Source organism: Nicotiana sylvestris, chromosome 5, assembly GCF_000393655.2.
Source record: "Nicotiana sylvestris chromosome 5, ASM39365v2, whole genome shotgun sequence".
Taxonomy (NCBI): domain Eukaryota; kingdom Viridiplantae; phylum Streptophyta; class Magnoliopsida; order Solanales; family Solanaceae; genus Nicotiana; species Nicotiana sylvestris.
Genome location: NC_091061.1, coordinates 127,497,739 through 127,525,515, shown reverse-complemented (window position 1 = coordinate 127,525,515; position 27,777 = coordinate 127,497,739). Strand labels below are relative to the sequence as shown.

At 36.5% G+C, this 27,777-nt stretch overlaps 2 protein-coding genes across 2 annotated transcripts; both read right to left on the bottom strand.

Moving 5' to 3' along the window:
- Positions 1-213: 213 nt before the first annotated feature.
- Positions 214-1,650, bottom strand: LOC138869291 (uncharacterized). The gene is made up of 3 exons (XM_070146898.1): positions 1,456-1,650; positions 1,016-1,341; positions 214-802 (listed from the first exon to the last, which is right to left on the bottom strand). The coding sequence occupies exons 1-3, from the start codon at positions 1,648-1,650 to the stop codon at positions 214-216; spliced, it is 1,110 nt and encodes a 369-aa protein (XP_070002999.1).
- Positions 1,651-14,321: 12,671 nt separating this feature from the next.
- On the bottom strand, positions 14,322-16,340 carry LOC104238391 (uncharacterized). Its single transcript, XM_009792730.2, has one exon. The coding sequence runs from the start codon at positions 16,033-16,035 to the stop codon at positions 14,527-14,529; it is 1,509 nt and encodes a 502-aa protein (XP_009791032.1). The 5' UTR covers positions 16,036-16,340; the 3' UTR covers positions 14,322-14,526.
- Between the last annotated feature and the right edge of the window lie 11,437 nt (positions 16,341-27,777).

Genomic DNA, 27,777 nt, shown 5'->3' with positions numbered 1-27,777 from the left:
AACAAGTTGCATAGAGTCTTGTTGAATGCCTCAGCTAGACCATTGACGGCAGCATTGTACATCGATGAGTTACGTTACTTGAAGCAAAAGAGATCACAAATCTTGTTCGTCATCCTATTATCGAATGGATTTCCATTATCCATTATTATGTAATGAGGAATGCCAAAGCGATAAATAATGTTTACTCGAATTAAACTTGCAACATTTTCCTCTTTACTTCCTTAAGAGCAACAGGTTCAGCCCATTTTGAGAAGTAGTCAGTTGCAGCCAAGATGTATAGTGCCCACCATAGGACTTTAGCAGTGGTCCAACAACATCCAATCCCCAAGCGTCAAACGGCCAGGATGCAACAGTCGGGTGCAACACTTTAGGAGGTTGATGAATAAAATTTGCATGGAATTGACAAGCCTTGCATCTTCGAGCATAATCCAAGCAATATTTTACCTTCGTTGGCCAATAATATCTCATCCTTTTTATATGAAAGGGGAGTTTTGGTCCAGACTGGTGTGACCCACATACCCTAGAATGCGCTTCTTGCAAAGCTTGGAGTGATTCATCTTCCCTTAAGCATCGCAAGAGTACTCTCTCGAATGATCTTCTATATAGGGTATCTTTGTAGTAAAGGAAGCGAGGTGCACGACGACGGATTTCAGTTTTTCTCCGCTGATTTTCTGGAAGTATCCCATAGCACAAGTAGTTGATAATGGGTTGTCTCCATTCTTCTTTCTCTACTTCAGAAACAGTGACAAGATGCTTGAGTTCATTTTCTTCACCTTCATCCTCATTTGGCAGCGATACTACCCTTTTTTGGCAGACAGTAACTTGCGCTTACTCAGGCAGGGTTAAAGATGAAGCTAGGGCAGCTAAAGCATCTGCCTTCTTATTTTCTTTCCTTAGCACATGCTGAATAGTCACATCACCGAGCCACCCCATTAACTTTTTAACGTAATCATGATATGGGCGTATTTCAGGCTTCTTGACCTCGTAACTACCTAAAAGTTGATTGACCACTAACTGAGAGTCACCAAAGACTTGCAATTGCAACCGCTTCATTTTGACAGCCATTTCGAGCCCAAGTATTAGTGCTTGATACTCAGCAACGTTGTTAGAGCAGAGTTGTGTCAATGTAAAAGAGTAGGGCAGAACTTCACCTTGAGAAGTGACAAATACTACACCAGCACCAGCTCCTCCGCGATGTGCAGCACCATCAAAGTACATCTTCCATGGAGGCTGAACTTCGATGACCATGGCGTCCTCATCAGGTAGTTCGTCAGTTAGCTCCCAATCATCAGGTATAGGGTGATCTGCCAAGAAGTCCGCTAATGCTTGTCCTTTTATAGCCTTTTGAGGGATGTACACGATTTCAAATTGTTGAAACTGGAGGTACCACCTTGCTAGTCAATCACTAAGGATAGGTTTGGACATCACGAACTTAATGGGATTTGCTCTAGAAACCAAACGAACGATATGGGCTTGAAAGTAGTGCTTCAACTTTTGGATTGAGAAGACTAGTGCCAAACATAACTTCTCAATTGGCGAATAATTCAGCTCATTTGGTGTCATCATCCTGCTCAAGTAGTAAAGAGAGTTTTCTTTCCCTTCACTATTTTCTTGGGCCAATAGTGCTCCATCAGACCTTTCTTGTGCCATAATGTATAGTATCAATGGATTTCTAGGTATAGGAGCTGCTAAAACTGGAGGCTTCATCAAGTAGGATTTAATGGTCGCGAAGGCATTACTGCACACTAAGTTCGATATGAATCTCTTAAGGTATGCTAACTTTCCCTGCAGACTTTTCAATTCGTGAATGTCTCAAGGCTCAGGAATTTTCAAGATTGCATCTACTCTGGCTTGATCAATTTCAATCCCCCCATGTCGAACAATGAAACCAAGGAACTTTCCGGAAGTAACTCCAAAAGCGCATTTCAATGGATTCATCCCAAGTTGGTACCTCCGGAGCAACTCAAACACCATTCTCAAGTCTTTCAAGTGGTAGCCCTTCTCTCTTAATTTTACCACCAAGTCGTCAACATAGCATTCAACATTCTTGTAGAGAAGATTGCCAAAAATATTCTACATAGCCCTTTGGTAAGTAGCACCAGCATTTTTCAAGCCAAACGACATTACCTTGTAGCAATAAATACCCTTGGGGTACGGAATGCAGTAAGCTCTTCATCTTTTGGCGCCATGCAAATTTGGTTATAGCCTGATGAACCGTCCATAAATGGCATTGCCTCGTACCTTGTAGTAGCATCGATCATCAATTCTAGAATGGGAAGCGGGAACTCATCTTTTGGACACGCATTGTTAAGATCCCTAAAGTCAACGCACACTCGAATCTGGCCATTTTTCATCCTTACAGGGACAATACTTGAAACCCATGTTGGGTATTTAACTTCACGAATAAAGCCAGCTTCGATGCGTTTATTAACTTCAATTTCAATCAAGGGAACCAAGTCCGGCCTAAAATGCCTTTGAGCTTGTTTAACAAGGCGAGCACCATTTTTGACTGCAAGGTGATGGACTGCTACTTTCGGGTCCAAGTCAGGCATCTCTTTATAATTCCAAGCAAGTACATCCTTGAACTTCTTGAGCAACTCAATATAAGTTCTCTCTTCATCTGCTTCTAATAAAGCACTTAGGTAGGTGGGTCTTGGTTCTTTATCGGTGCCAAGGTTAACTTCTTTTAAGGCATCAACTGTCGTCTTCACTCCTTCTTTAAGTTCAGGTGGAGCATCTTTTGCATCTTCATCTTCTTGAGGGTCCCCATCATTGAAAAATATGTGATAACATGGCGAAACATCCTTCATTTCTGCATTATCTTCCATTGAAGATGGAATGCCATTCTCGACTTGTACAGTAACATGATACGAAGAACCCACACTTTCTTAATCTTTGTCACGTTCCTTAGTGTAGACCACAGTATATGGCTTTACCTTCAGTACTTCTTTACATCAAACCACAAGTTTTATTTGTCGCCTCATTCTAGAAGGAACCAAACTTTGGAAATCCTTAGAGATCTCCTGGATTTTGGGTGAAGCGGGTGTTCTTATGGTTTGAAAATTTCTCCGGAACTTGTTCCCCTTTTTTAATGGACCCAATCTTTCAAACACGGAGGTCCTCACAGGCAATTTCCAAGTTGATCAAAGATAGAAAGCTTGTTAGAAGCGACCGATTCATCGTCTACAGTGATATAATTGTTGCTCGCCCTTCTTATGGAAATGCGCATTGGTAACAGTTGCTTGTATCCCAAACCTTCACGTGGTTACCTCATTGCAGCTTCTGATGGGAGCTTCCCTAACTTTGACGGCTCATTGGGATTGTATCCAGCTTTCGCAAATAGCTTGTAAGCGTTAGAATCAAAACCTTTGTATGTTCGTTTTGTAGGGAGTGCCACATTTTGCAAAGTTTGGGCTACAAACCCTGCAAGCGGCTTCGATGGCAACTTTACTGCCTCAATTCGTTTTACCAGAAGAGTTAACTCCTTTAGTGTGTTGGTTTGGAGGTTAGATGATTTTCCCTCGTCTTTCTTCCTTTTAGGGACATATTGGAGCTTAGGACTTACTTTCTTTCCATAAGATGCAATATCCCCTCTATAAGATTTATTCACGTCGGTTTGTACCTCCTCAGTAACAGCTCTGACTTTACCGATAGTCACCTCAGCTCTTTTAGTTATGGGCTCGTCATTCTTGCATTTCATGCCATCATCACTTTTTATCTCTTTCACAATGCGGTTCTTCAAGTAGAACTTTGCATCGGTGAAGTGTGACTTTGCCTCGGTGAATGGCTCATCATCAGCAACTATTTTTTTCTTAACTTCACCATCGTAGTATTTTAAACACTGATGGTAGGTAGATGGAACTACTTTATTCTCATGTATCCAAGGCTTCCCAAGCAAAACATTGTATGAAGTTTTCACATCGATCACATGCAGCCATGCACTTGATTGCATATCTTCAATAGTGATTCCTGGCCTGATCGTGCCTATGGCTCTTTGCCCTCCTTGGTTGAATCCTTGGATCATCACACGACTTTCTGAGAGTTCGTTCATGGGAATACTAAGTTCTCTCACAGTGTGGATTGGCAAAATGTTCACTGAGGATCCTCCATCAACCAAAATTCGATTTACCCTTTCATCGCGCATATAGCCAACCAGGTACAATGGGCGGTTATGAGAAGTGTCACCTAGCAGAAGATCGTCATTTGTGAATGTGACTTTTTCCTCACAAGAATTAACTTCTTGAGGAGTGGACTCGATGAGATTTTCCGGAGATGGTTCCAATGGTAGGTCATCACTCTTTTCTTCCCCTTTGTCAGCATGGCAACAAGAGGCATCGATACCCTCATGGGAAATCTTCGTGCGGAACCAACTTGGTAAAAATTCCTCCAAGCTCACTAGATTTCGTGGCTTTTGAGAATGGTGCATCTCCACTTTTGCTTTCTTCAAATGCCTAACTGGATTCTTTTTTATTGGTCTTTTTACCATCATCTTTCTTGTTGGTTGTTCTATTGATTCTTTTCATGGGCTCCTTTTGTGGTGCCTATGATGAGTCAGCAACGTCCAACCTTCATCATCATTATGTTGATCGTCTTTAACTTTGTTGTTCACCAGTAATTCTTCATTTTTGATTCCTTTTAAACTGCATAACTCATCTAGACTGAATGAGCCAGAGGTGATAGAGACTTGGTTTGCGCTTGCTTTCTCATCTTCAAGCACAATCTTCTTTTTACGGGCCAAGTCCATAACTTTGTCCTTGAAGACAAAGCACTTCTCCAGAGGGTGGCTTACAAGTCGGTGATAGTTGCAGTAATTTGGGTCATTCGTTTTCCCAGCTTTATTTGGTCGCTTCATCTCCGGAAGCTCAATGAGATTTAACTCATGAGTTCTTTGAAAATGGCTAGCACATCAGAATCCAGGAATGGGTACTCTTTCTCCTGCATTTCTTTTAGAGTCAACTTTCCACTTGGCTTATCTTGAAAAGAAGTGGATTTCATACTCTTCTTTTTGCTCACCTTCGTCATGAACTTCATAGGTGACATGTTGACATTCATATCTTCTTTGCTTTCAGACTTGGGTACGAACTTGCCCCACTTCTTGACTTCTTGCTTGTCATTCCCTTTGCGAGGTTCATAGATGGGCAGCCTTTTATTTCCAGCGGAGGCCATGCTCAATTCCATGTCATGGGTACGAGTTGCAAGTTCTTCAAATGTGCCAGGCTTGATACCTTGCAAGATGTAGCGCAATCCCCAATGCATGTCTTGGATGCACATCTCTATGACTGAAGCTTTACAAAGCCTGTCTTTACAGTTGAGGCTTACATTCCTCCAATGATTGATAAAGTCGATAACTGGTTTCCCCTTTCTTTGACGAGTATTTGTAAGTTCTATCATACTCACAGTACGTCTCGTACTATAAAAGCTATTGAGGAACTCTTGCTCAAGTTGATCCCAGCTATCGATAGATCCAGCCTCGAGGCCCGTGTACCAGTCAAAAGCATTTCCTTTTAGCGAGCGGATAAACTGCTTGATGAGGTAATCTCCATAAGTCCCAGTATTGTTGCATGTCTCCATAAAGTGTGCAACATGTTGCTTTGGGATACCTTTACCATCAAACTGTTGAAACTTTGGAGGTTGATAGCCAGTAGACATCTTCAATATATCAACCCTTGCAGTGTACGACTTTGCATATGTAAGGGAGGATTTGGCAGCAACTTCATATTTGTTCTTAATGGTTCCTTCAATGAACTCCTTCAGTTGATCGATTGGAATTATCCCTTCAGATGAGACAGGGATAGCCTTAGTGGATGTTGCTTGTCTTGGGGGAGAGTCACTCTCTAGAACTTCTGGGAGCTTGCCGAGTGCATGAGTGGATTCTTCTTCCATCAAGATTCCCACCTTATTTGTTAGCTTGTCAATTCTAGCCTCTGGATTTTGCATGAATTTGGTCAAGCCAGCAATTGCTTCCGTCAAGTTTGCCAACTGCTCCTCCACAAATGAAGTGTTTGTCACCATGGCTTGCATGATTGTCGTGGACTACGGGGAGTAGCATGGATTTTTACACAGATTGATCCTTGATTGGCTCACGCTATGTGGTGTAAGTGGAGAGGATCCATCACTTGAAGCATCATTATCTTCCTTCATAGTAGAGTGCTTGGATCTGGAGAGGTCAAGCAGAGCAAGAGTTTTCTTGATCTTTCCAGCAACTTCGCGTCCTCCTTCAGGTGCGTTTGTGGAAGATCTTGCTCCTTTTGAGGCTGAAGATCCGAAAACAGGTGTTGATACGGACGACACTTGGGGTGCTTGTTGTCCTAAAGAGCTCACTTTGCTCCTCGTAACTGGTCCGAAGCTTCTAAACGTAACATCGAGGATGCTTTCCACATCAGCATAGAACCTGGAGTTAGCAGCCTTGGTGAAGTTGAACCGCAGTTGATTCTCCTTGAAGCCATTTCAATGTTCTTGGACTTTGGTGATTAAAAAGTTGAGATGAGAGGTAGAGATTGTCCCACTGTGCGTACCAGAATTTGTAGACAATAAACTGCGTCGAGAAAATAAAATCACGATCAAAAAATATCGTAACAATCGTAGTATTTTATTTCGAATATTTGAGTGTTACAATCTCCATGAATCCTCTGATTCCACTTTTCCCCAGTAAATAAAAGAGCTTATGAGCTTGATCTTGAATTTTATTTTATTTTAATCCAAGTGCTTGAGGCCTGATCTTGATCTTGTCGTATTTTTAATTCAAGGGCTTGCAGCTTGTTCTTGAATCTTCGTCTTGATCTTTTAATCCTTAGAACACCTGAATGCTTGTAGCTTTTAGAGAAATCTACAACGTTTGATCCACGAGCTCCCTCTTGCTTCTTGTTATAACTTCCGGTGTCTTTTCTGAGTTATGAAGACCCCTATTTATAGTTGTGGGATGAAAGAGTTATGACCAATCAAATTAAAGTGTGACAAGGCCGCATTTGATTGGTCGAAACATGTCACTTGCACACGTGGCGCGATTTCATTGGCCCTTTAATTTGACTTGGCATGCCTTGTCATTTTGACACGTGGCACAATCCTATTGGCTTTTCCGTTTGACTTGGCGCGCCATGTCATTTGACACGTGGCGCCAAACTGGGCCTCTAGGAAGATGACATCTTGGGCTTAATGAAGTGGGCTCATCACTATAGCCCAATTAATGGGCTAGCCCAATGGATTAAGGCTTATTTATTTAACCCATATATATTGGACTTATATAATTAATTCAATTATATTAGCCCATAACATTTTAGTTGGACTATAATATCTTAAATTTAAAATACAATCCAAATTATTTTATGGATTTAAATCCAATAAATTTTGCATGCCTACGCCATGTATCAAATATGGGAGACACTTCAGTTGATTTCAAGCAACTTGTAACAGTGACATAACAATTATGTACAAATTTGTAAAATCTCAGTCATGAAAATTTAACTTCGGGCCAATTTTAGGCCCACAAAAGCTCGTAAATGATCCACTGTGGTCCATGAGGTCAACTATCTCATGTGGAAAATGTCATATCAGTTAAGCAAGGTTTTGAGTTCAAACTAGTAATGTTCTACTGGCAATAGCTTGGCCTTTTGCACTTTGCTGGAGTAAGATTATTTATAGGTTTAACTAATAAAATTGTCACTGTAATTTTAATCCATTTTAATAGGTAACCTGCCTTATTTCAGATAATTAATCTCAAATTTTATGAATAATTGCTTAAATTAGTTACTTGAAGTTATCTTTTAGTTGACCTAATAATGTAAAAAGAGATGCATTTACAGTGTGTGGAAGTTAATCTTATTTATAAAGTAGTATTTTGTTGACCAAAGCCTCCACGAACTAAAAATACTGGTGTACAAAAAAGCCAGAAGTACTTTTTTAATACTAATAAACAACTTTATTTATTAAATAGGACTGTAGGAGAATAATAACATGTTTGGCCAAACTTCTTCAATTTTAGAAGCACTTTTTTTCCAAAAGAAATACTTTGGTTTCAAAGTTGAAGTGTTTGGCCAAGCTTTTGGGAGAAAAACAAGTGTTTTTGAGGAGAATCAGAAGTTGTTTTGGAGAAACAGAAAAAAGTAGTTTCTCTCCAAAAACACTTTTTCGAAAAGCACTTTTAAGAAAAATACACTTAGAAATAATTTTTAAAAGCTTGGTCAAACACTAATTGTTGTTTAGAAGTGTTTTTCAAATTAATTAGTCAAATACAAACTGTTTCTCACAAAAAGTACTTATGAAAAAAAGCACTTCTCAAAATAAGCTGATTTTTGCAGTTTGGCCAAACAGGCTGTAAGCGGGGAGGAGTGGAAGGGACTACTCCTTGCTACTGACGTTGATGTCTAATATTTTAATTTTTTATTTATTTTGGCTACATCCTTTTTTTTCCCTTTGTTTTTAACAGTCGTAATTTAGTTATCTTTGAGCTCTGGAGGCAAGCTAAGGAAGCTTATGGGCTAGTCTGAATAAGAAAATGAAGTTTTTTTTTTTTTGGTTTCTTATCCGGTGTTCGGTATTCGTATTGGGGCCCGACTAAATTCGGATTCGCGCCGGGAAGTCCCAAATGAAGTTAATCCATAGCCAAACCCATTGCACACTCTCTTTGATTATCCATGTTGGGAAATTGCGATTGGTCGGGTCCACCCATAAAAGATATTAATTAGCCCATTAACCCGTTAGCTAGTCCTTCTCCTGAAATACTATTTTTAGCTTAAATAAGCATCACTATAGGTATTGAAATAAGATATTTTTTACTAGACTAAAAACGACTAGAGTTAGATATTCTCTACATACATCTTATATAGGATATCTAGGATGTGGAGGTTGCTACAAATTCGCTTGCGGGAGAAATCCGTAAATCTCCTAATCAAGTATTACGCTTCAAATACTTCACTCCCTTTTTTCCGGGAGAGGTTCAGGGTTGGGAAAGAGAAGAAGAATGAAGAATTTGACGGAGTTTCAACTTTGACCATTAGGATACGAAGGCAACTATGATGGGAGTTAATTAACGGTTCGGTGCCACTGGTTATTCTAATAAATTTTATATTGATATACAACATATAATTGAGTTAGAAATAGAAAGAAAATTGTGAAACTATAACAGGGCGATCTATAAAAGAATTTACTAACCAAAATGTAGTAATAATAACGTAATGATATAATTCGAGTGACACAGAAAATCTTATGGAAATATTTGTAGTAGCGTATAACGTGTAAAGCTTTATAAAAGCCTTATGTAACTGACATTATTCATCGTATATCTTTATCATTAAAAATCGACTAATCTTATTACACAATAGTTCTTTGAAAAGGAACTTTAGAAATGAAGAAAAGGGGAAGAGGAAAAACGAGGAAGAAAGAAAGACAAAAACACATTCCTTCTTGTGTTTGGGTCAAGAAGAGTCCAGCTGAGCCCAGTTTTAAGTTTAAAGGCTATTATTTGAACCAAACTCATATCCAGGTTCGACAAGTATTCTTTCAAGGAATTTTTACCTAGCTATATTATATTAGAAATTTATTTATCAATATTTTCTATGTTTTGTAGTTTTTAATAAATATTTAAATTTTTCTTACAAATTGTATAGATTTCTCGTTGAAAGATTCTCATCTCATTATTAGTGTCTTCAATTAAGAGATTCAATTATATCCTTTCCTTTTTTCCCCTTTCCTCTTCTCTCTCCTTTTTTTCTACATTAAAATACCTTAATCTACACCCAGAATCTCAATCCTCTGTCCTCCACCATTGGTGACAGCTTTATATTATTAAATCATCAATTGCATCGTTCTTTTGCTGGGAGACCAGACACTACTGAAAATGAAAAAATATTCAGGGATTGTATGATAATTGTATCATAATTGTATTTGAATTGTATCAGATATATCAATGCGTCAAACATAATTGTATCATACTTATATCACAATTGTATCTAACTTGTAGATGGTACATTAATATCCAAACTAATACCTGATACAATACTAATAAATTAATATATGTAATTATCATATATTTGTGATATAAACTGTGAAATTCGTCATGAACTCACAACTACTCATTATTCAGATACAAATTTGATACAATCCCGAAAGTATTCTTACACAATTCTGATACAACTTAAAACCGATTCTAAACTTAAAATAATACAATATTGTATTATATTTGTATTAGCATTGTATCATATATTATTTTAGGTACAAATTGCGATACAATTATGATACAACTTTGATCTTCATCTTTTTCAAGTTTCAATTTAAAACATCCACCTAGAACCAAGTCTAAACTTAAATTATGGTACAATATTGTATTTTAATAGTAATAGTATTGTATCAGAATTGTCTGAGGTATTGACGCATCAAATACAACTCAGATACAATTATGATACATTTATCATACAATCGTAATACAATTCCGAAACTTCTTCTTCCTCGTGTTTCAATCAGAAATTTAACCTAAAACCAACTTTAAACTTAACGAATCTCCCTTAAAATTGTGATATAAACTCTAAAGGATATTTTCAATAACACCCAATCAAAAAAAAAATCACAAATTCGTAAAATTTGAATATCTAATTCAAAGTTTCGAAGCTTTTTAATGGTATGTCAATGGCAGGCCTCTCCACCTATAATTTCAGAGATAATATTGATGGATTTGTCAATAGTTAAAGCTTTTAAATGGTTGTTGGTGGAATTGATTCAGAGAAATATATGATGCTACAATTTTAGAGAGATAATAGTTTGATTTGTATGAGGGAGAGAGAGAGAGAGATATTGGTTGATTTGTATGAAAGAGAGGTGATAGTTTTGGGTATCAGTGGGTTTCTTATGGTGGGTAAGTACAAAGACAGATGATGTTTTGTAATCCTTTGAAAAATTTCAAAGGAAGAGTATCTTAAATGTAGGGGGATTATGTGTAACTGATATCTAGTATTTAAGGTATGTTTTATTTTTTTCCTTTTTATGGTTTTGTATAAAATTAGTAAATATAGGTATATAAAGTAATTAATAAGAAACCTAAATAAAGGTAGTAAATAGGTTTCTATTATAGTATAGCTAGATAAAAATCTCTTCTTTCAAATGCCTTTTGGTTCCCACTCGATGGCCGATATCCGCATTGAAGCCCGACTATATCCGGATTTGCGTTGGGCAGGGGCCCATTTGGGAGGTAACGCTCCCTACCAAGGATTTTTCCGTATCCAGGGCTCGAACTCGAGACCTCTGGTTAAGGGAGGAGCAGTCCCATCTATTGCACCGCATCTTTTGGTGGTATTCTTCCAAATACGAACATACTTAAACTATATCATCACTAGGGGTGTACATGGACCAGGTTGGTTCGTTTTTTATCAAAACCAAACCAAATCAACTATATCGGTTTGGATTGGTTCGGTCTTGTCGGGTTTTTCGGGTTTTTGGGTTTTCTGTTACTTATATATTATTTCAATCTTACTTTGTTAAGTTTTTGATAAGTAAATATCTATTTAGTAAAAATATAAAAAAATTGACAAACATATTATCGATTAAAATATTCTTATGGGAGAATTCTATTAGGAACACATAATAATTATTTTTTTAGTCGCATGACAATAATATTTCGTTGATATACATTTTCAGGTTAATCAGATTTAGTATTTAAACATAAAAATCAATATGATGCCTAAATATTAATAACCACTTCACATTCGAAAAAGATATAAGAATTTAATAGATCTTAATATATGATATGAATATGGAAGAAAAAAGAGATAGACGCATTTCAGTAATATTTGATAAGAAAGTGATCATACAACCCATTATTTAAGGTCAGTAAATATGGAGGACTTCATATTCTATTAAAATTTATAATATCCCACAAGAGAATCCCAAATATTTCTAGACATTTTATAAAGAAAATTCTATATAAAATCTTAAATATATATATATAAATTATATATTTATATGTCGGGTTGGTTCGGATTTTTTTAATTAATACCAAATCAAATCAAACCAAATCAAGTCGGATTTTTTAATCGATTTGATTTGATTTTTCGGTTTGATGCGGTTTTTCAGTTCGGTTTGTACACCCCTAATCATCACAATTCACAACCCAAATATCTTGTATAAATTATACTTCTTTTGTTTAACTTGTTTATAATAGTGTTCAACTAGACACATATCTTAAAAAAATTAGTTTTGATTGTATTATACTATTGACAATAGGAAAAAAAAACGTTAAAGCAATGGTTAAAAAGTTAATTTGATTGAAAAAAGGTCATATCATCATAACTAAATTTCGACTAGCTTATCGAATTTTATCATTTAAAATTATAAGTTGCATAAAAACAAAATAACGTTCAGATTACTTTTGAGGCCTCCAAAAAATGAAAAATCACTCGGTAAATTAGGATAAAAGAGTAACAAATAACTAAATCATATCATGATTTGATGAATCACCTGCACACTTTTGTTTAATTTGTTTTTCCTCGTTTTTAAGTTTTACAAAGATTTGATTTAGGCTGAAAAAGAAGAGAATGGGATGAATGCTTTACGACCCAAAGTGTCAATATCTTCCTATTATGTACAAAATAAATAGCATGCTTTTGTATGCTATTTGATGCAACGTAAAATTGTTTAATATTGTTTTGAAAAGATAATCTACTATGAAAGGATTATACTTTGAATTTATATGAAAACATGACATATTTAAGACTTATTATCTTTTAAAATTACATATCAAAATAAAAGCTTGTCATATGATCAGAATTCAGAACTGAAGAGACAATTACGCTTTGTATCATCGGTCTTTGCGTGTCTATTATTTCATAACTCCCAATCGCTTGTTCGTGATTACTTTCATTATGTTATAATTTAAAATGTAATACATTTTCGGGAAATGTTTGAAATATATTGCAGTGGTTCGAACTTAAGATATTAGAACGAAAAGACCTTTAATATCATAGCTCAAAAAAGGTAATGTTTGAGGAGCAGAAATTCTAGATTTTCACCCTTTTTTAAAAAATTAATTAAGAAGAAAACATCTCATTTTTCTCATGATATAAAGTTGATAAACAATCCATGTCATGCTTTTTAGTCCGTTAGAATTTTGTCTTGACTGTTGACTCATTACAGATCCAGTCTAAATGTACCCTCGCCCATGCCCAATTATAGTGATTATACTAAGGAATTTAAAAAAAACATATTCTTAAAAATAAAATAAAATATTCGCATTTAGTGTTTGCATAAATCTATATTAACATACTATTGTTACATGGATAAAATCAGACGAAAATGTAACCAATTAATTCTAGTTAAGTGTTAAAAAGATTATATATATACAATATAATTCATTCATTTATTTGTTGTAGTTTAAGTTCTGTGAATTTACTATAAAAAATAATTACACAATTATGCAAGTAAAAAATATTTGCAAGTAATTTTATCTAATTGATTAGTAATGTAGAATAAACGATAAATATCTTGTTATAACAACTTAAATTATACAAAAATCTCGTTACACTTTGCATAATAACATATTGAATAATTGGGTTTTTAACGTAAACAGTGTTTTTTTAAAATATATTTGTCGGTGATGGCGGAAGATGAACTTGATTCCATTCAGAAAGCTGCTGTGGATTGTTACGTTTTATTTTGGAATTTCCAGATTTACGTCACCGACACCTCCCTTGCCCGAACCCGTCGGTTGCCTTAATTCGTGTGAGCCCAATCAACTAACATTGACTCTTTATTTATGTATAGTACTATTTATCATCTCTCTTTGTTAAGATAGTAACTATACACGCTCCAAGCTTAGCGGGTTTTCTGTACTATATTCCACCGGATCCCACCCTCACGTGTTCCTTACATTCTTCCTTGCGCGTGTAACATTAATTTGGATTGACTTATTTTAATTGTTTTTACGTGAAAATAATTTTTAAGCCATTTTGTATTATTTGCGTAGAGTAAAAATATTTTTAAGCACTTGTTTTTAAGCTAAATGACAAAAACAAGCCAAAGGTTAGAATTTTTAACTTATAGCTTAAAAGTCACTTAAAATAAGCTCATCCAAACGGACTCTTTGCTAGGAGAGTCAAAAAAACAAAAAGATTTTTACACCGTATGGCTACCTCGTAAAATAATAGGAGATAAAATATTATATATTTGTATATTTGGCTTAGCAATTATAATTATTTTTGACCGATCCCGTGAGTTGGACAATAAAAGTACAAGGTATATAGAGAGACATGTGAATGTGATCCTAGTAGTAAAATTAAATATTACAACTGAGAAATGTACATAAATGAACAACTTTTATGCTATTTAAGTTATTGAATAAGTTACAATGGAAAAACGCAGCAAACGTTACTGCCGTTGCATCATTTATTATAACAATGCCTTAATAAATTACACATTGCAATAAAGAAGAAATAACGTTGGACAGTGAAAATATTTTTTTTTCTTCACTTTCTAACTAAAAAACAATAGCCCATTAAGTAAATAGAGAAAAAGAATTGAAGTAAAAAATAAAAATAAAAAAAACTTTTAGCTCTTTTTACCCTCCTCACCACCTTCTTCCAAGTAAGTTTTCTTAATTCTGTCAGCTCTACTCAGCAGACAAATCAGAAGAAAACACGTGGCATAAATTGCATGAATTCTCCAACTAGTCTTAGGAGGCTGACGCAATACAGCCTTGTGAAACACCGTCATGTAATAATGCAGCCCAACAGCAAAGCCCACAAATGTCTGGGCCAGCCCAATCATCTTTGTAATCGGCCCAGTCTCAGTAGAGAATACTAAAACAAGGTACATCAATAGCATCAAGAGGTACAACACATAAGCAAGAGTTTGCAGGAGTTGTAGGCAAATGTAGGTGGACTGCGCAGTAGCGTAGAAAAACTTAAGTGGCTCCAAACCAGTGACCAAAGAAGAAAGGCAGAGAATAGAGAAGTAGATTGAGAGATAAACTTGGATGAAAATTAACAGTCTTTGGAGTGAAAAATAGGCTTTGATTCGGTTGAAAATGAGAGAAACAAGAATTAAAGGGATCAAAATGAATGCAAATGAAATTACAGAGGCAATTGTGGGTGCATATTTGTTACCTACAATGGGTTTGAAATTTTTTGTCATTTCTTTGTTGGCTTTGTTGAGGTAAACTTGTGAGGTTTTTGAGATTCTTTCTAAATCTGGCAAAAGGGTTTCTTGAAATTTGGATGGTAAGTCTCTAAAACCAAGCAACAAGTCATCTTCATCATTTTCTAGCCAATAAAGCTGTGAATTCTTCTGTGTAGTTTCTTTCTTGGGATTTTTGTTTGTTGTAGATTGGTTCTTTGTTGTGTTTTTGTTGGATTTGGATTCACTTAGGTCTTTTGTGGTGGTTGCTTTGGTTGTTTTATTCTTGGGAAAAGAAGTGCTGATTTTGGATAGATCTGAGGATAACTTTTTGGTGGCAGAGGTAGTGGTTTTGGTTGAATTTGAGTACTTGGAAGAAGAAGTGGAATTGAGCTTTTTCAATTGGGATTTGAGTACAAGTTTCTCTTCTGGGATTGGTTTCATGAGTTTGGTTTTGTTCTTGGTTGAACCAGACACTGAATCAGATAAAGAAAGTTTGGTTTTTGCTAACTTGGTTTGGTTCTTGATTGAACTAGAAACTGAATCGGATAAAGAAAGTTTGGTTTTTGCTAGCTTGGTATGGTTCTTGATTGAACCAAAACTAGAGGAAGAAGAAGAAATCATGGCTAACTTTGTTTGGTTCTTGGAAGAGCTAGTGGTGGATTTGATGAGCTTGGTTTGGTTCTTGGAATTGGAAAGTGAGATTGAATTGGATTTCTTCTTGATTGATTGAGAAGAATCATCAATACTTGAACTGGATTTTTTCTTGATTGGTTGAAGAAAATCATCATCAATGTCTAACTCCAACATTCTTCTTATTCTTGTTGATGAAGCATTGTTGTGATCTTGAGTCTGAGCAGAAATGAATGAAGAATCTAATAAGACTAAAAGAAGACAAAGTACTAAAAGTACCTTAGAAAAGCTGCAACTAAGTGGAGCCATATGGTACTGAATTCTATGACTACTTTTTTTATGAGGCTAAGTTGAAGATTTAAAGCCTCAATTGGATCTGAAGTTCATAAAAGAAAGGTGGCAATAGATTTATAAGTCTAGTACTGTGTGTGTGAATGGTGATGGAAGCAAAGGAGACTTTAATGTCAAAGTAGAAGGAGATGAGATGAGTCACATGGAGCAACTAGACAGGCACAGTATCCAAATACTACGCGGTTTTGCCTTTTTATTTATTTTTTTCTTTTTAAAAGAAATAGAAGAAAACGGTGATAGTCGGAGAACTAGAATTTAACACATGCAATGTCCAATGAGATTTGGACTTCAGCATCTTAATTTTTTTGGATAACATATTTAGAAACTAATTATAAACATATATAATACTGGAGTTTAATTTTAAAGAGTAATTTAAATTTAACGTATTGACAATATAAGAGTAGTTATATAATCAGTATCATAAAGTAATTATTAGTAAATGTCTATTGTTTTAATTATAATTTAGCAACAACAATAACCTGCTATGAATTCTCAAATAGCAATAGCGTCATTGTTAAAGTGAAAGGAACTCTTTTTTATATTTAGCATCATTGAGAGCTAATAGGAAATCATTACAATGAGTGTCACTGTAAGCTCATTGGCAATTCATTATTGGTTTGGCGACACAGATATCTATGTTAATAGGAGTATAATTTAGTCGGATATTGTAATTAGTTATTACTACAACTACTATAGTGCTAAGGATCTATTTAACGAAAATAAAATAAAATCTGAAAGCTTCACCGTCAATCCTTCCCTATCAGGTGCCCAAAAATGTCGTCGTCGTCATCATCACTGATGGAATGTGTTCGATAAAAAAAAAAAGTACGAAACCTTATTTGTTAAACTAATTAAATAAGAAGATGGATGGTAAATCCTAATTAAAGATAATTAATTCTAGATCCAAAATAAATAATATGAATAAAAAAACAGAGCTGAGTATGAGTACCGACAGTGATTATGGTCAGACTTAATAGCACAAAGAAAGATGCATTAAGTAATATTAAATGGCAATAAAATGCAAATAAAGGAAAAAGATGAAGGTGTGAGATCATAGATCCTCTAATCTCTTTAGAGAGGAGTGTTTAGATATTTTCTAGAGAGAGAGAGAGAGAGGGGGGGGAGCCCAAGTCCTCTCTTCCTATTTATAAGGGTATCCATAGAAAATCCTAAAAAAGTACAATTAGAGGGCTTTGAGGATTCCAAAGCAAACTAGCTGTTTCATCGCTGCCCGACCTCGGCCTGTCCGGCCTCGGCCTTATTGATGACGGTTCGACCTTGGCCTTATTGATGACTGCCCGACCTCAGCCTTATTGATGATCGTCCGACCTTGGCCTGCTCGACCTCGACCTTATTGATGACCGTCCGACCTCGGCCTGTTCGACCTCTGCCTTATGTCTTCACGTGCCGAATTTCTCTAATCTAATTTTGATCCATACATTTAGTCCCTCTGCTTATCGAGGTCGTTTCTTGGTCGATCTCGGTGAGCGGACTTCATTAATCGTAGTTAAAGAAATTCGGATGGGGAGGTCGACTAGTGTGGATCGCGGCTGAGGATGCCGATCTTTAGGTCAAAGTGGTATCCCCGCGGGCTAAACTTTAGCAGAGTTCGATCAGGGCCAATGACTCGAGTGATGAGTCGATCGAGAAGACGGTAGAGTTGGAGAAGGCCGTCGAGGCCAGGATGGCGGCTTTGGCAAGGATGGCGGCATCGGAGGGGGTCATTCGCGTCCTCGGACCTGGACGAGCGAGGAGGCCGAACGTGAATTCGGACGAGGTCGTCGAATAGGAATTCGGGCGAGGTTGCCAAATGTTGATTCGGGCGAGGAGACCGAATGTGAATTCGGACGAGGTCGCCGAATGTAAATTCGGGCGAAGTCGCCGAATGTTGATTAGGGCAAGGTCGCCGAATGTGAATTCGGGTGAGGCCACCGAATGTTGATTCGGATGAGGTCGTCGAATGTTCATTCGGGCGAGGTCGCCGAATGTCCATTCGGGCGAGGTCGCCGAATGTTCATTCGACCGAGGTTGCCGAATATAAATTTGGGTGAGGAGACCGAATGTGAATTTGGGCAAGGCCGCCAAATGTAGATTCGGGCGAGGTCGCCGAATGTTGATTCGGGCAAGGTCGTCGAATGTGAATTCGGACGAGGTCGCCTATTGTGAATGCGGGCGAGGTCGCTGAATGTTGATTCGGGTGAGGTCGCCGAATGTTGATTCGGGTGAGGTCGCCGAATGTGAATTCGGGCGAGGTTGCCGAATGTAAATTCGGGCGAGGAAACCGAATGTGAATTCAGATGAGGTCGCCGAATATGAATTCGGGCGGGGTCGCCGATTGTTGATTCAGGCAAGGTCGCCAAATGTGAATTCGGACGAGGTCGCCTACTGTTGATTCGGGCGAGGTTGCCGAATGTGAATTCAGTCAAGGTCGCCGAATGTGAATTCGGATGAGGTCGCCGAATGTGAATTCGGAAATGGTCACTGAATGGGAATTCGGGTAAGGTCACCGAATATTGATTCAGGCGAGGTCGCTGAATGTGAATTCAAAGAGGTCGCCTACTGTGAATTCGGACGAGTTCGCCGAATGGGAATTCGGGAGAGGCCGAAGTTGATTCGGACGAGGCCGAAGGTTGATTCGGATGAGGTCGAAGGTTGATTAGGATGAGGTCGAAGGTTGATTCGGACGAGGCCAAAGGTTGTAATTCGAGTAAGGTCGAATTCTTCTTTTTGGCGATGGCCCTTGGCCGTATGGGTGTTATTTTAAGCTAAGGCCGAAATATTAACCCATTGTAATTCGAGCAAGGTCGATTTCTTTGTTTTGGCGATGGCCCTTCATCGTAGGATGTTATTTCGAGCTAAGGCCGAAATGTTAACCTGTCGTGGTTCGAACGAGGTTGAACTCTTCTTTTTTGGCAATGTCCCTTGGCTGTAGGGGTGTAATTTCAAGCTAGTCAAAATGTTAACCCGTCGTGGTTCGAAAGAGGTCGAACTCTTCTTTTATTTTTGGCGATGGCCCTTGGCTGTAGGGGTGTTATTTCGAGCTAAGGCCGAAATGTTAACCTGTCGTAGTTCGAACGAGGTCAAACTCTTCTTCTTTGGTGATGGCCCTTGGCCATAAGGGTGTTATTTCGAGCTGGTCGAAATGTTAATCCGTCGTGGTTCGAACGAGGCCGAACTCTTTTTTTTTTTGGCGATGGCCCTTGGCAGTAGGGGTGTTATTTCGAGCTGGTCGAAATGTTAACCCGTCGTGGTTCAAATGAGTTCGAACTCTTCTTTTTTGACGATGGCCTTTGGCCGTAGGGGTGTTATTTCGAGCTGGCCGAAATGTTAACCCGTTGTGGTTCGAACGAGGTCGAACTCTTCTTTTTTGGCGATGGCCCTTGGCCGTAGGGGTGTTATTTCGAGCTAGTCGAAATGTTAACCCGTCGTGGTTCGAACGAGGTCGAACTCTTCTTTTTTGGCGATGGCCCTTGGCCGTAGGGGTGTTATTTTGAGTTGGTCGAAATGTTAATCCATCATGGTTCGAACGAGGTCAAACTCTTCTTTTTTGGCGATGGCCCTTGGCCGTAAGGGTGTTATTTCGAGCTGGTCGAAATGTTAACCCCTCGTGGTTCGAACGAGGTCGAACTCTTCTTTTTTGGCGATGGCCCTTGGCCGTAGGGGTGTTATTTTGAGCTGGTCGAAATGTTAACCCGTCGTGAGTCCCAATTTTTGGAGAGTTTCGGGGTGTCCTCTGGGTGAGTCCCAGTTTCGCTTAGCTTCTGTGTTTTTTGGGTGAGTCCCAATTATCTAAATTTTGCTTGCATTGGAGAGTACGACACGTTTCCTGGGTGATTGCTCCTGCTTCTATTCCACTTAGAAAAATAGTCAGTTAAAACAAAATGAATACGTTCGTTACCTTGATTCGATCGGTCGATGAGTGGAGAGGAGTGACCACGCTCCCTTCTCCGATTATGCTTTCAGTGGCCACTACCAATTTGGCGTGGCTGTCCGCTTTAGTATAGCTTTATGTCTACGGTGAAAGTTTTGAGTAGTGAACTCCGGTGAAAGTTTTGAGCAGTGAACTCCGGTGAAAGTTTTGATCTTTTCCGACGACCCATATGTTCTCCGATGTCGGAAATATCTTTTCTTCTCTTCACAACTACTCTATTTTCGATACACATGTTTACTTTCAGATAACAGACCCCTCTCCTTGTGCTCATTACTTTATCTTCGTCCCAGATCCTCACGTCCATCCTCGACGGTGCTTGATTTTTTGCCCTTTATTACTAGAATCTTCTATTCATTAAGTATGAGGTTCGATTTTCATCAAATTCTTCTGGTCTCGTCTTCGGTGCCTATTAATCAAAGAGACAAAAAGAAACTCTTCTTTCGTGCTTTTGTTACAACAATATATGTCAATAAGAACTTAATTACATTGGTGATTCTTTGTCTAATAATGAAAGCTGGAGTTTCATATAATATAACTGAAGTTGTTTAAGTAGAAACAAGGGAAAGAGAAAGGGGCAGTTGTTGTTCTGTTACTCCAATTTTGTTTTTACTTGCCTTAATTTATTGTGAACAGAACGTAACTAGCATGAAGGAAGATTTACCACGTAACTATTATGAATCAAGATACGTGGTAAATCATACTTATGAACAGAACGTGGAACTAAAATTGAATTCTAGTTCTAGAGAAAACTAAACTTTTAACTAGAAAATCCCCACAGACGGCGCCAAATTGTTCGATAAAAAAAATATGAAACCTGTTTTGTTAAACTAATTAAATAATAAGACGGAGGGTAAATCCTAGTTAAAGATAAATAATTCTAGATCCGAGATAAATAATATGAATAGAAAAACAGAGCTGAGTATGAATGCCGACAGTGATTATGGCCAGACTTAATAGCACAAAGAAAGATGCATTAAGTAATATCAAATGGCAATAAAATACAAATAAAGGAAAAGATTCATCCAATCTTAAGTGAGACAGATCCTCTTCCATTTGATAAAGATGAATAATAAATAAATACAAGAATCTTAGGACCCTTTTTGGATCTGATGAAGGTCCGGGATCATAGATCCTCTAATCTCTTTAGAGAAGAGTGTTTACATATTTTCTAGAGGGAGGGAGAGAGCCCCCTTTTGGGAAGTCGTCTCTTCCTATTTATAAGGGGTATCCATAGAAAATCCTAAAGAAGTACAATTAGAGGGCTTTGAGGATTCCAAAACAAATTAGTTGTTTCATCGCTGTCTGATCTCGGCTTTATTGATGACTGTCCGACCTCGGCCTTATTGATGACTGTCCGACCTTGGCCTTATTGATGATTGCCCGACTTCGGCCTTATTGATGATTGCCCGACCTTGGCCTTATTGATGACTGCCCGACCTCGGCTTGTCCGACCTCGACCTTATTAATGACCGTTCGACCTTGGCCTGCTCGACCCCGACCTTGTTGATGACCGTCCGACCTCGGCCTGTCCAACCTCAGTCTTATGTCTCCGCGTGCCGAATTTCTCTGATCTAATTTTGACCCATACAGAATGACCACAAGATAAATTCTTGTTCTACGCTGAAGCAGAATCATATACATTTACTGTTAATGAGTGATAACGTTTATATAGATGCGGTAAACTAAATTAATTGTAAAATATAATAATAATAATAATAATAATAATAATAATAATAATAATAATAATAATAATAATAAATCGAGTAGTGGTTGATAAAATATTTGAGTATTTAAGGATTAATAGTAGTGTATAAATGTTGGATGGAGCTTCTGATAATAATAAATTAAGAGATAAGGTAATTGTAAGAAAAATAATATCCGCCATAAGTGAGAGAAATTATTTTTTTTAAGGAACATTTTTTGGTAACCAAACACAAAAAAATTATATCCTTGTAATAAAAAATTTCTAGAAAATAACTCCCGCTATACTAAATATTTTGATAATATATATGCACTAAAACACTAATATTTTAGAATTACAATTTTAAACGCACTCAACTAGAAAAAGAACGCGTTCAACTTAATTATCACTTCTTTTTGAGATGTTACTATGATGCAACAAAGAGGTGCTCTAAAAGTTTAAGTCGGTTCCGGTATCAGTATGCTTTATGAGAGGACGAGTGACCTGAATTATGAAAGTCAGTTAGCTAATTTTAGCTTTAGTTTTGGTTAATACATAATTATTTTAAAGAACCACCCCTCATATATTTATGTTCTACATACTCAAAGAAAATATATTAATCCCTACTTATCTACACTCTTCCTATTTTCAGATACTAGTACATGCGCGGATGCGCAGTCCCTAATCAGGTTCAATATTTAAATTATTTGGATTTTATGTAAATAATCTTAAAATTTACACTTTCTCAGTAAATATAGATAATCATTGGATATTAACTACATGAAAAAAATTAACCATTTCTTCTTGTCACGATCCGGATTTTCCACCCTCGGGAGTCGTGATGGTGCCTACTAATGTGAGCTAGGCAAACCAATCCTTTAAACTAATTACTCCATTATCCAATTAATTTTTTTAACAGATATAAAGTGATAACATATAAACAGCGGAATATTTAATTAAGCGGAAGAAAAAAAATAAAATATCTGATTCTGTAGCTATTACAACTACTTAAGCCTTAATCACCCAAAACCTGGTGTCACAGTGTCACAGACGGTAACTGCTAAATACAAGGTCCGAGAATAAAAGACACATTATTTCTGAAGCAAAAAGATGAAATAGGAAATAAAAGATAGAGGAGACGCCAGGGCCTGCGGACGCCTGCAGGTCTACCTTGAATCTCCACGTGGACTGAAGGTAGCCTCCAATTACGGTCCAAGAGCTGCTCCAGGATCTGCACATAGTGCAGAGTGTAGTATCAACACAACCGACCACATGTGCTGGTAAGTGTCTAGCCTAACCTCGGCGAAATAGTGACGAGGCTAGGACCAGACCACCAAATAAACCTGTGCAGTTATATAATTTAGAGCGGAAAGTAAAGCGGGAATAAACAAGTAAAGATGGGAGGGGGAAACATGTTTCGGGGAATAACAGGTAAAACAGAATATCAAGAGAACTATAAAGGAATCAAAATCCAACCACTAACAAGAATAAGTAAAACAAAGGCAGCTTTCACTTTCTTTTCACATCTTGTTGCAGGCGTGCAACCGATCCCATTTCCTGTATCTCGTGGCAGGCGTACCACCCGCTCCCATTTCATTTATCTCGTGGTAGGCGTACCACCCGCTCCCATTTCATTATATCTTGTGGTATGCGTACCACGCGCTCCCATTTCATTTATCTTGTGGTAGGCGTACCAATCGCTCCCATTTCATTATATCTTGTGGTAGGCGTACCACCCGCTCCCATTTCGTTATCTCGTGGTAAGCGTACCACCCATTCCCATTTCATTATATCTTGTGGTAGGCGTACCACCCGCTCCCATTTCATTATCTCGTGGTAGGCGTACCACCTGCTCCCATTTCATTATATCTTGTGGTAGGCGTACCACCCGCTCCCAGTTACAAGCCAACAATAATCACAAGAAATCCCGGTAAGGGAACAAGAGTAATATAACAACTTCCCCGCAAGGGAACAATGATATTTCAACAACATCCCGGCAAGGAAAAAATACTATCAAAACAAACATCCTGGCAAGGGAACAATAATATCAAACAAACATCCCGTCAACGGAACAATGGTGATAATAACATATGAAGCGCAATAAACCACAACGAAGTCATAACAATTATAATACAAGACTTACGGGCATGCTTGACACCAACGTATAGATACTCGTCACCATGCCTATACGTCGTACTCCACAATTAACATGTAGCAGATAAAACACAACTCCTATCCCATAAAGATAAGGTTAGACCAAACACTTAACTCGATGCCACGGACACAATTCAAGCCTCAACTATCGCTTTACCTCTTGATTCCACCACCAACTCGCTCGTATCAATATTTTGGAAAAGAAAGGTTGTTTGAAAAATCGCCTCTTATGTTTTTGGGATTTTGAAAAAAATAAAAAATAACTGAAAATCTCGTTTTAATATACCCCTCTCAGACCCCTTGTGCGGACCACGCAAATTCGAGTGCGGCCGCACAAATCCCATGTGGACTGCAATGACATACTTTAGTATTTTGGCCATAACTGTCTCTACAGATGTCCAAATTATGATTTCTTTAACTTTCTGGAAACTAGACACGAAGGGCTACAACTTTTATTTTTGAATCATCTCAAAATTCCTTGTAGATCAAAATATATAAGCTTCCGAATTCGGACCAGTGAACCTGTGCGGACCGCACAAAATTGAGTGCGGCCGCACAGCCCCCACCGCGGACAACACTAAAACCAGTGCGGTCAGCACTGGCGGGTTCAGAGATTTGCACTTCTCTGAACCTGCAACATCCATGTTTTAAGCCTAAGATATCTCGGAACCTACCAAAAACTCATCCAAGCTCTCGGAACTCCAAACTAAGTATGCATACTAACTCAAAGACATCATGTGGACCTACTCGTGCGATCACATCATCAAAATAACATGTAAAATCATGAATTAAACCTCAAAACTCAACATTTTCATCAAGAACTCTCAAAGTTCACAACTCTTCAACTGGAAGTCCAACTCACGTCAAATAAACTCCATTTTTATCAAATTTCACAATTATCTTTCAAATACTATAACAAGTTTGTACCGGACTCCGGAACCAAACTACGGGCCCGATAACTAGAGCTCTCAAAACGAGCTAGCCCAACCCAAGCCTCGTGGGTTTTTAAATTTGGTGGGCTAGGACGGGACAACCCTCCATCTATATGGGCCTTAAAATGGCCAACCCAGCCCAGCTCTAAGAGGGTCGCGGGCTAGAGCGGGCCGGCCCTTCAATTTTTTTAGATTTGTTTTTTCAAATCTATAGATATTTTTTTGTGACATAATCTCTTAATTATATGAACGACTTTTGTTTATTTAAAGTGTACAAGAATCTTGATATTTGACAATGAATCTCGTAATTGAAATACAAATTCTCTATTTCTCTAGCTCTTCTTTTTTTAACGTTACATGAATATTTTTTAAGTAATTTTCTTTCACTTTCCTTAGGTTCGGGAATTGCTTCAATAAGTTTATATGTTAAAGTTTTTTAATTTAGGTTTAATTTTAAAATTTGCTAGTGTTGTCAATTTTCTTTGAGTATTAAAACTTGACCTTTTTCTTGCTGAAGAGCAATTCAATAATTAATAATATATTAAAGTAATCAAACTGATTATTGTCCACTTAAAGTAATATTTTCTTTTGAAAAAAATTATAATTGGCCACTTAAAACTTTCCTAATTCGTTTTTAATTAAGCAAAAGAAAAACTAATCTTGTCATACTACATGCATGTCAAAAATATAAATTATAGTTGATATGAAAGAGTAAATGATCAATTAAGGTTGGAAAATGAGGATTATAGATAATATTTTTTTAGTATTTACTTTTTAGAAATATTTAAATTTGAATTTAATTAATTTTTGGCCCACGGGCCGGCCCAGGCCCAGCCTCGGTCAAGCCTCAAGGGTCAGCGGGCTGACTTGGGCCGGGCTTATAAGCCTCAATTTTAAATGAGTTAAAAAAATCCCAACCCAGCCCTACCCAAGTAGCGGGCTGGGTTTGGCTGGCTTCATGGGCCAAGCCCATTTTGACGGCTCTACCGATAACAATGGTTTCAAACATTAATTCTTTTCTTCATTTCTTAGATAATTCAGTAAAACAATTTTTTTCAAAAATTGATTTGTAAGTCTTGGGACCTCGGAATTCATTTCCGGGCATACACCTAAGTCCCATATTTTAATGTGGACCTCCTGGGATCGTCGGAACACAGATCCGGGTCCGTTTGCTCAAAATGTTGACCAAAGTCAACCATAATCAAATTTTAACTCTAGAAATTTTCTATTTCTCATATTTTCACATAGAAGGCTTTCCGGATATAGGTCCGGACCACGCACGTAAATCAAGGTGAGGTAAAATGGAGGTTTTTAGGCCTCGGAATACTGAATTCACTCACACTTCTATTTTTCTTTTTTGATACCATTCTTGTCTGTGTCATTGGATCCTAAAAATAGTCAGGAAGCAAAATAATAACTCATATTTATGGCAAAATAATCAAATGTTAAGACAATAAATGATTCTTTGGATAAGACTTAACTCTTTTACTACTACTTATACTTTTATTTGGTGTATTGATATCTCTTAAAAAATATTTATATCTTAAACTTTCAGTTTCTAAAACATTATTTTTCAATAATAATTATTTTTATAATAATTTAATTAAAAATATTATTCTTAATTCAAAACTCATTTTAGTTGCTATATAAAATTATAAAAAATTCTTTAGCTAGTGAATTGTTTTACTCCATTTTGATATTTGACATTAACCATGTTAAATATCTGAGTTATTTGAATTATATATAAATAACATTAACATTTAAACCTTCTAAATAATTATTGATAATCGTCAGATATTAACTAAGAAACACTACATGAAAAAGATTAATATTTTCTCAATTCTCGTAGTGATAATTTTATTTTTACACTATTCTCATAGGTGTCATAGGAATTTAAAAATAGCCACAAAGTAAAATAATAACTCATATTTATGGCAAAACAAAAAGATTGACACGATATAAACGATTCTTTGATTATGACATGACTCTTATACTACGATTTGAACTCTTATTTGGTATGATTTTATCTTTCAAAAAATATTTCTATTTTGAAATTTCAATTTCTAAAACTTTATATATATTATAATAATATCTTTATAATATATATATATATATATATATATATATATATATATATATATATATGATTATCTTTATAATGATGCAAGTGAAGATATTATCCTTAATGTGAAATTCACTTTAATCGGTTATCTAAAAATTTAAATAATTCTTTGGCCGGATTTATTTCAGTATGACTCCACTTTAAGTTTATCGATATCTCCAGCCCCATAATTTAAATTTTTAATACCCTATATATACAAATATTTGGTTCTTTGAATCATTATTAAATTAGTTGATTATTATTTTAAAATGTTGCATATATTGTCTTAAAATTGTCAAGTAGTTTATTTTTCGACACCATACTTGGCTTAACCTCAATGCAAACTACTCAAATTGCATTCTAATTCAAATTCGAATATCATATCAGTTTGTTAATAATAGTAATTTTTAAAAACGACACATAATGTAAATTAAAAAAGAATATTCTAAGATATCCTTATCTTATAATCTATGTATTTGAGTTGAAAAAATATATATTTGAAATCGATGAGATTAACTTTCAAATTTTTTATACCCAATAAAGATGAAACATAAGAAGAATTTGTTGTCATCTTTTATTTCTCGTTTTTAAATCTTTCTAATATTTTTTTCAATATTTACTTTCTTTTATCTTATTTTTTATGTCATTATTTCTTTTGTTACAAAAATTAATTTATTTCACTATAAAAGGATGAGCTTTAATAAAAATTGTCTACATATAAACTTTAATTATATTTTTAGTCTTTGGTTGAAATTATTTCATATTTTCTTTTGGTTGTATATAATCAACCTAAATAGGGGCTCATCCGACTACGTAAATTTAAAAATTGAATGATGTGTAATTTATATATAATCCATATATAATATGTGTATAATCGTGTATTGTCGGTATATCATCTATT

Excerpts from the sequence above, each read along its gene's own strand:
- LOC138869291 (XM_070146898.1), bottom strand. The coding sequence starts at position 1,650 with ATGGCACAAGAAAGGTCTGATGGAGCACTATTGGCCCAAGAAAATAGT. Across the intron at positions 1,342-1,455 it reads AAGCCCATATCGTTCGTTTG|GCTATAAAAGGACAAGCATT; the intron begins GTTTCTAGAGCA and ends ATCCCTCAAAAG. Across the intron at positions 803-1,015 it reads CAAGTCTTTGGTGACTCTCA|GGTAGTATCGCTGCCAAATG; the intron begins GTTAGTGGTCAA and ends CTGCCAAAAAAG.
- LOC104238391 (XM_009792730.2), bottom strand. The coding sequence starts at position 16,035 with ATGGCTCCACTTAGTTGCAGCTTTTCTAAGGTACTTTTAGTACTTTGT.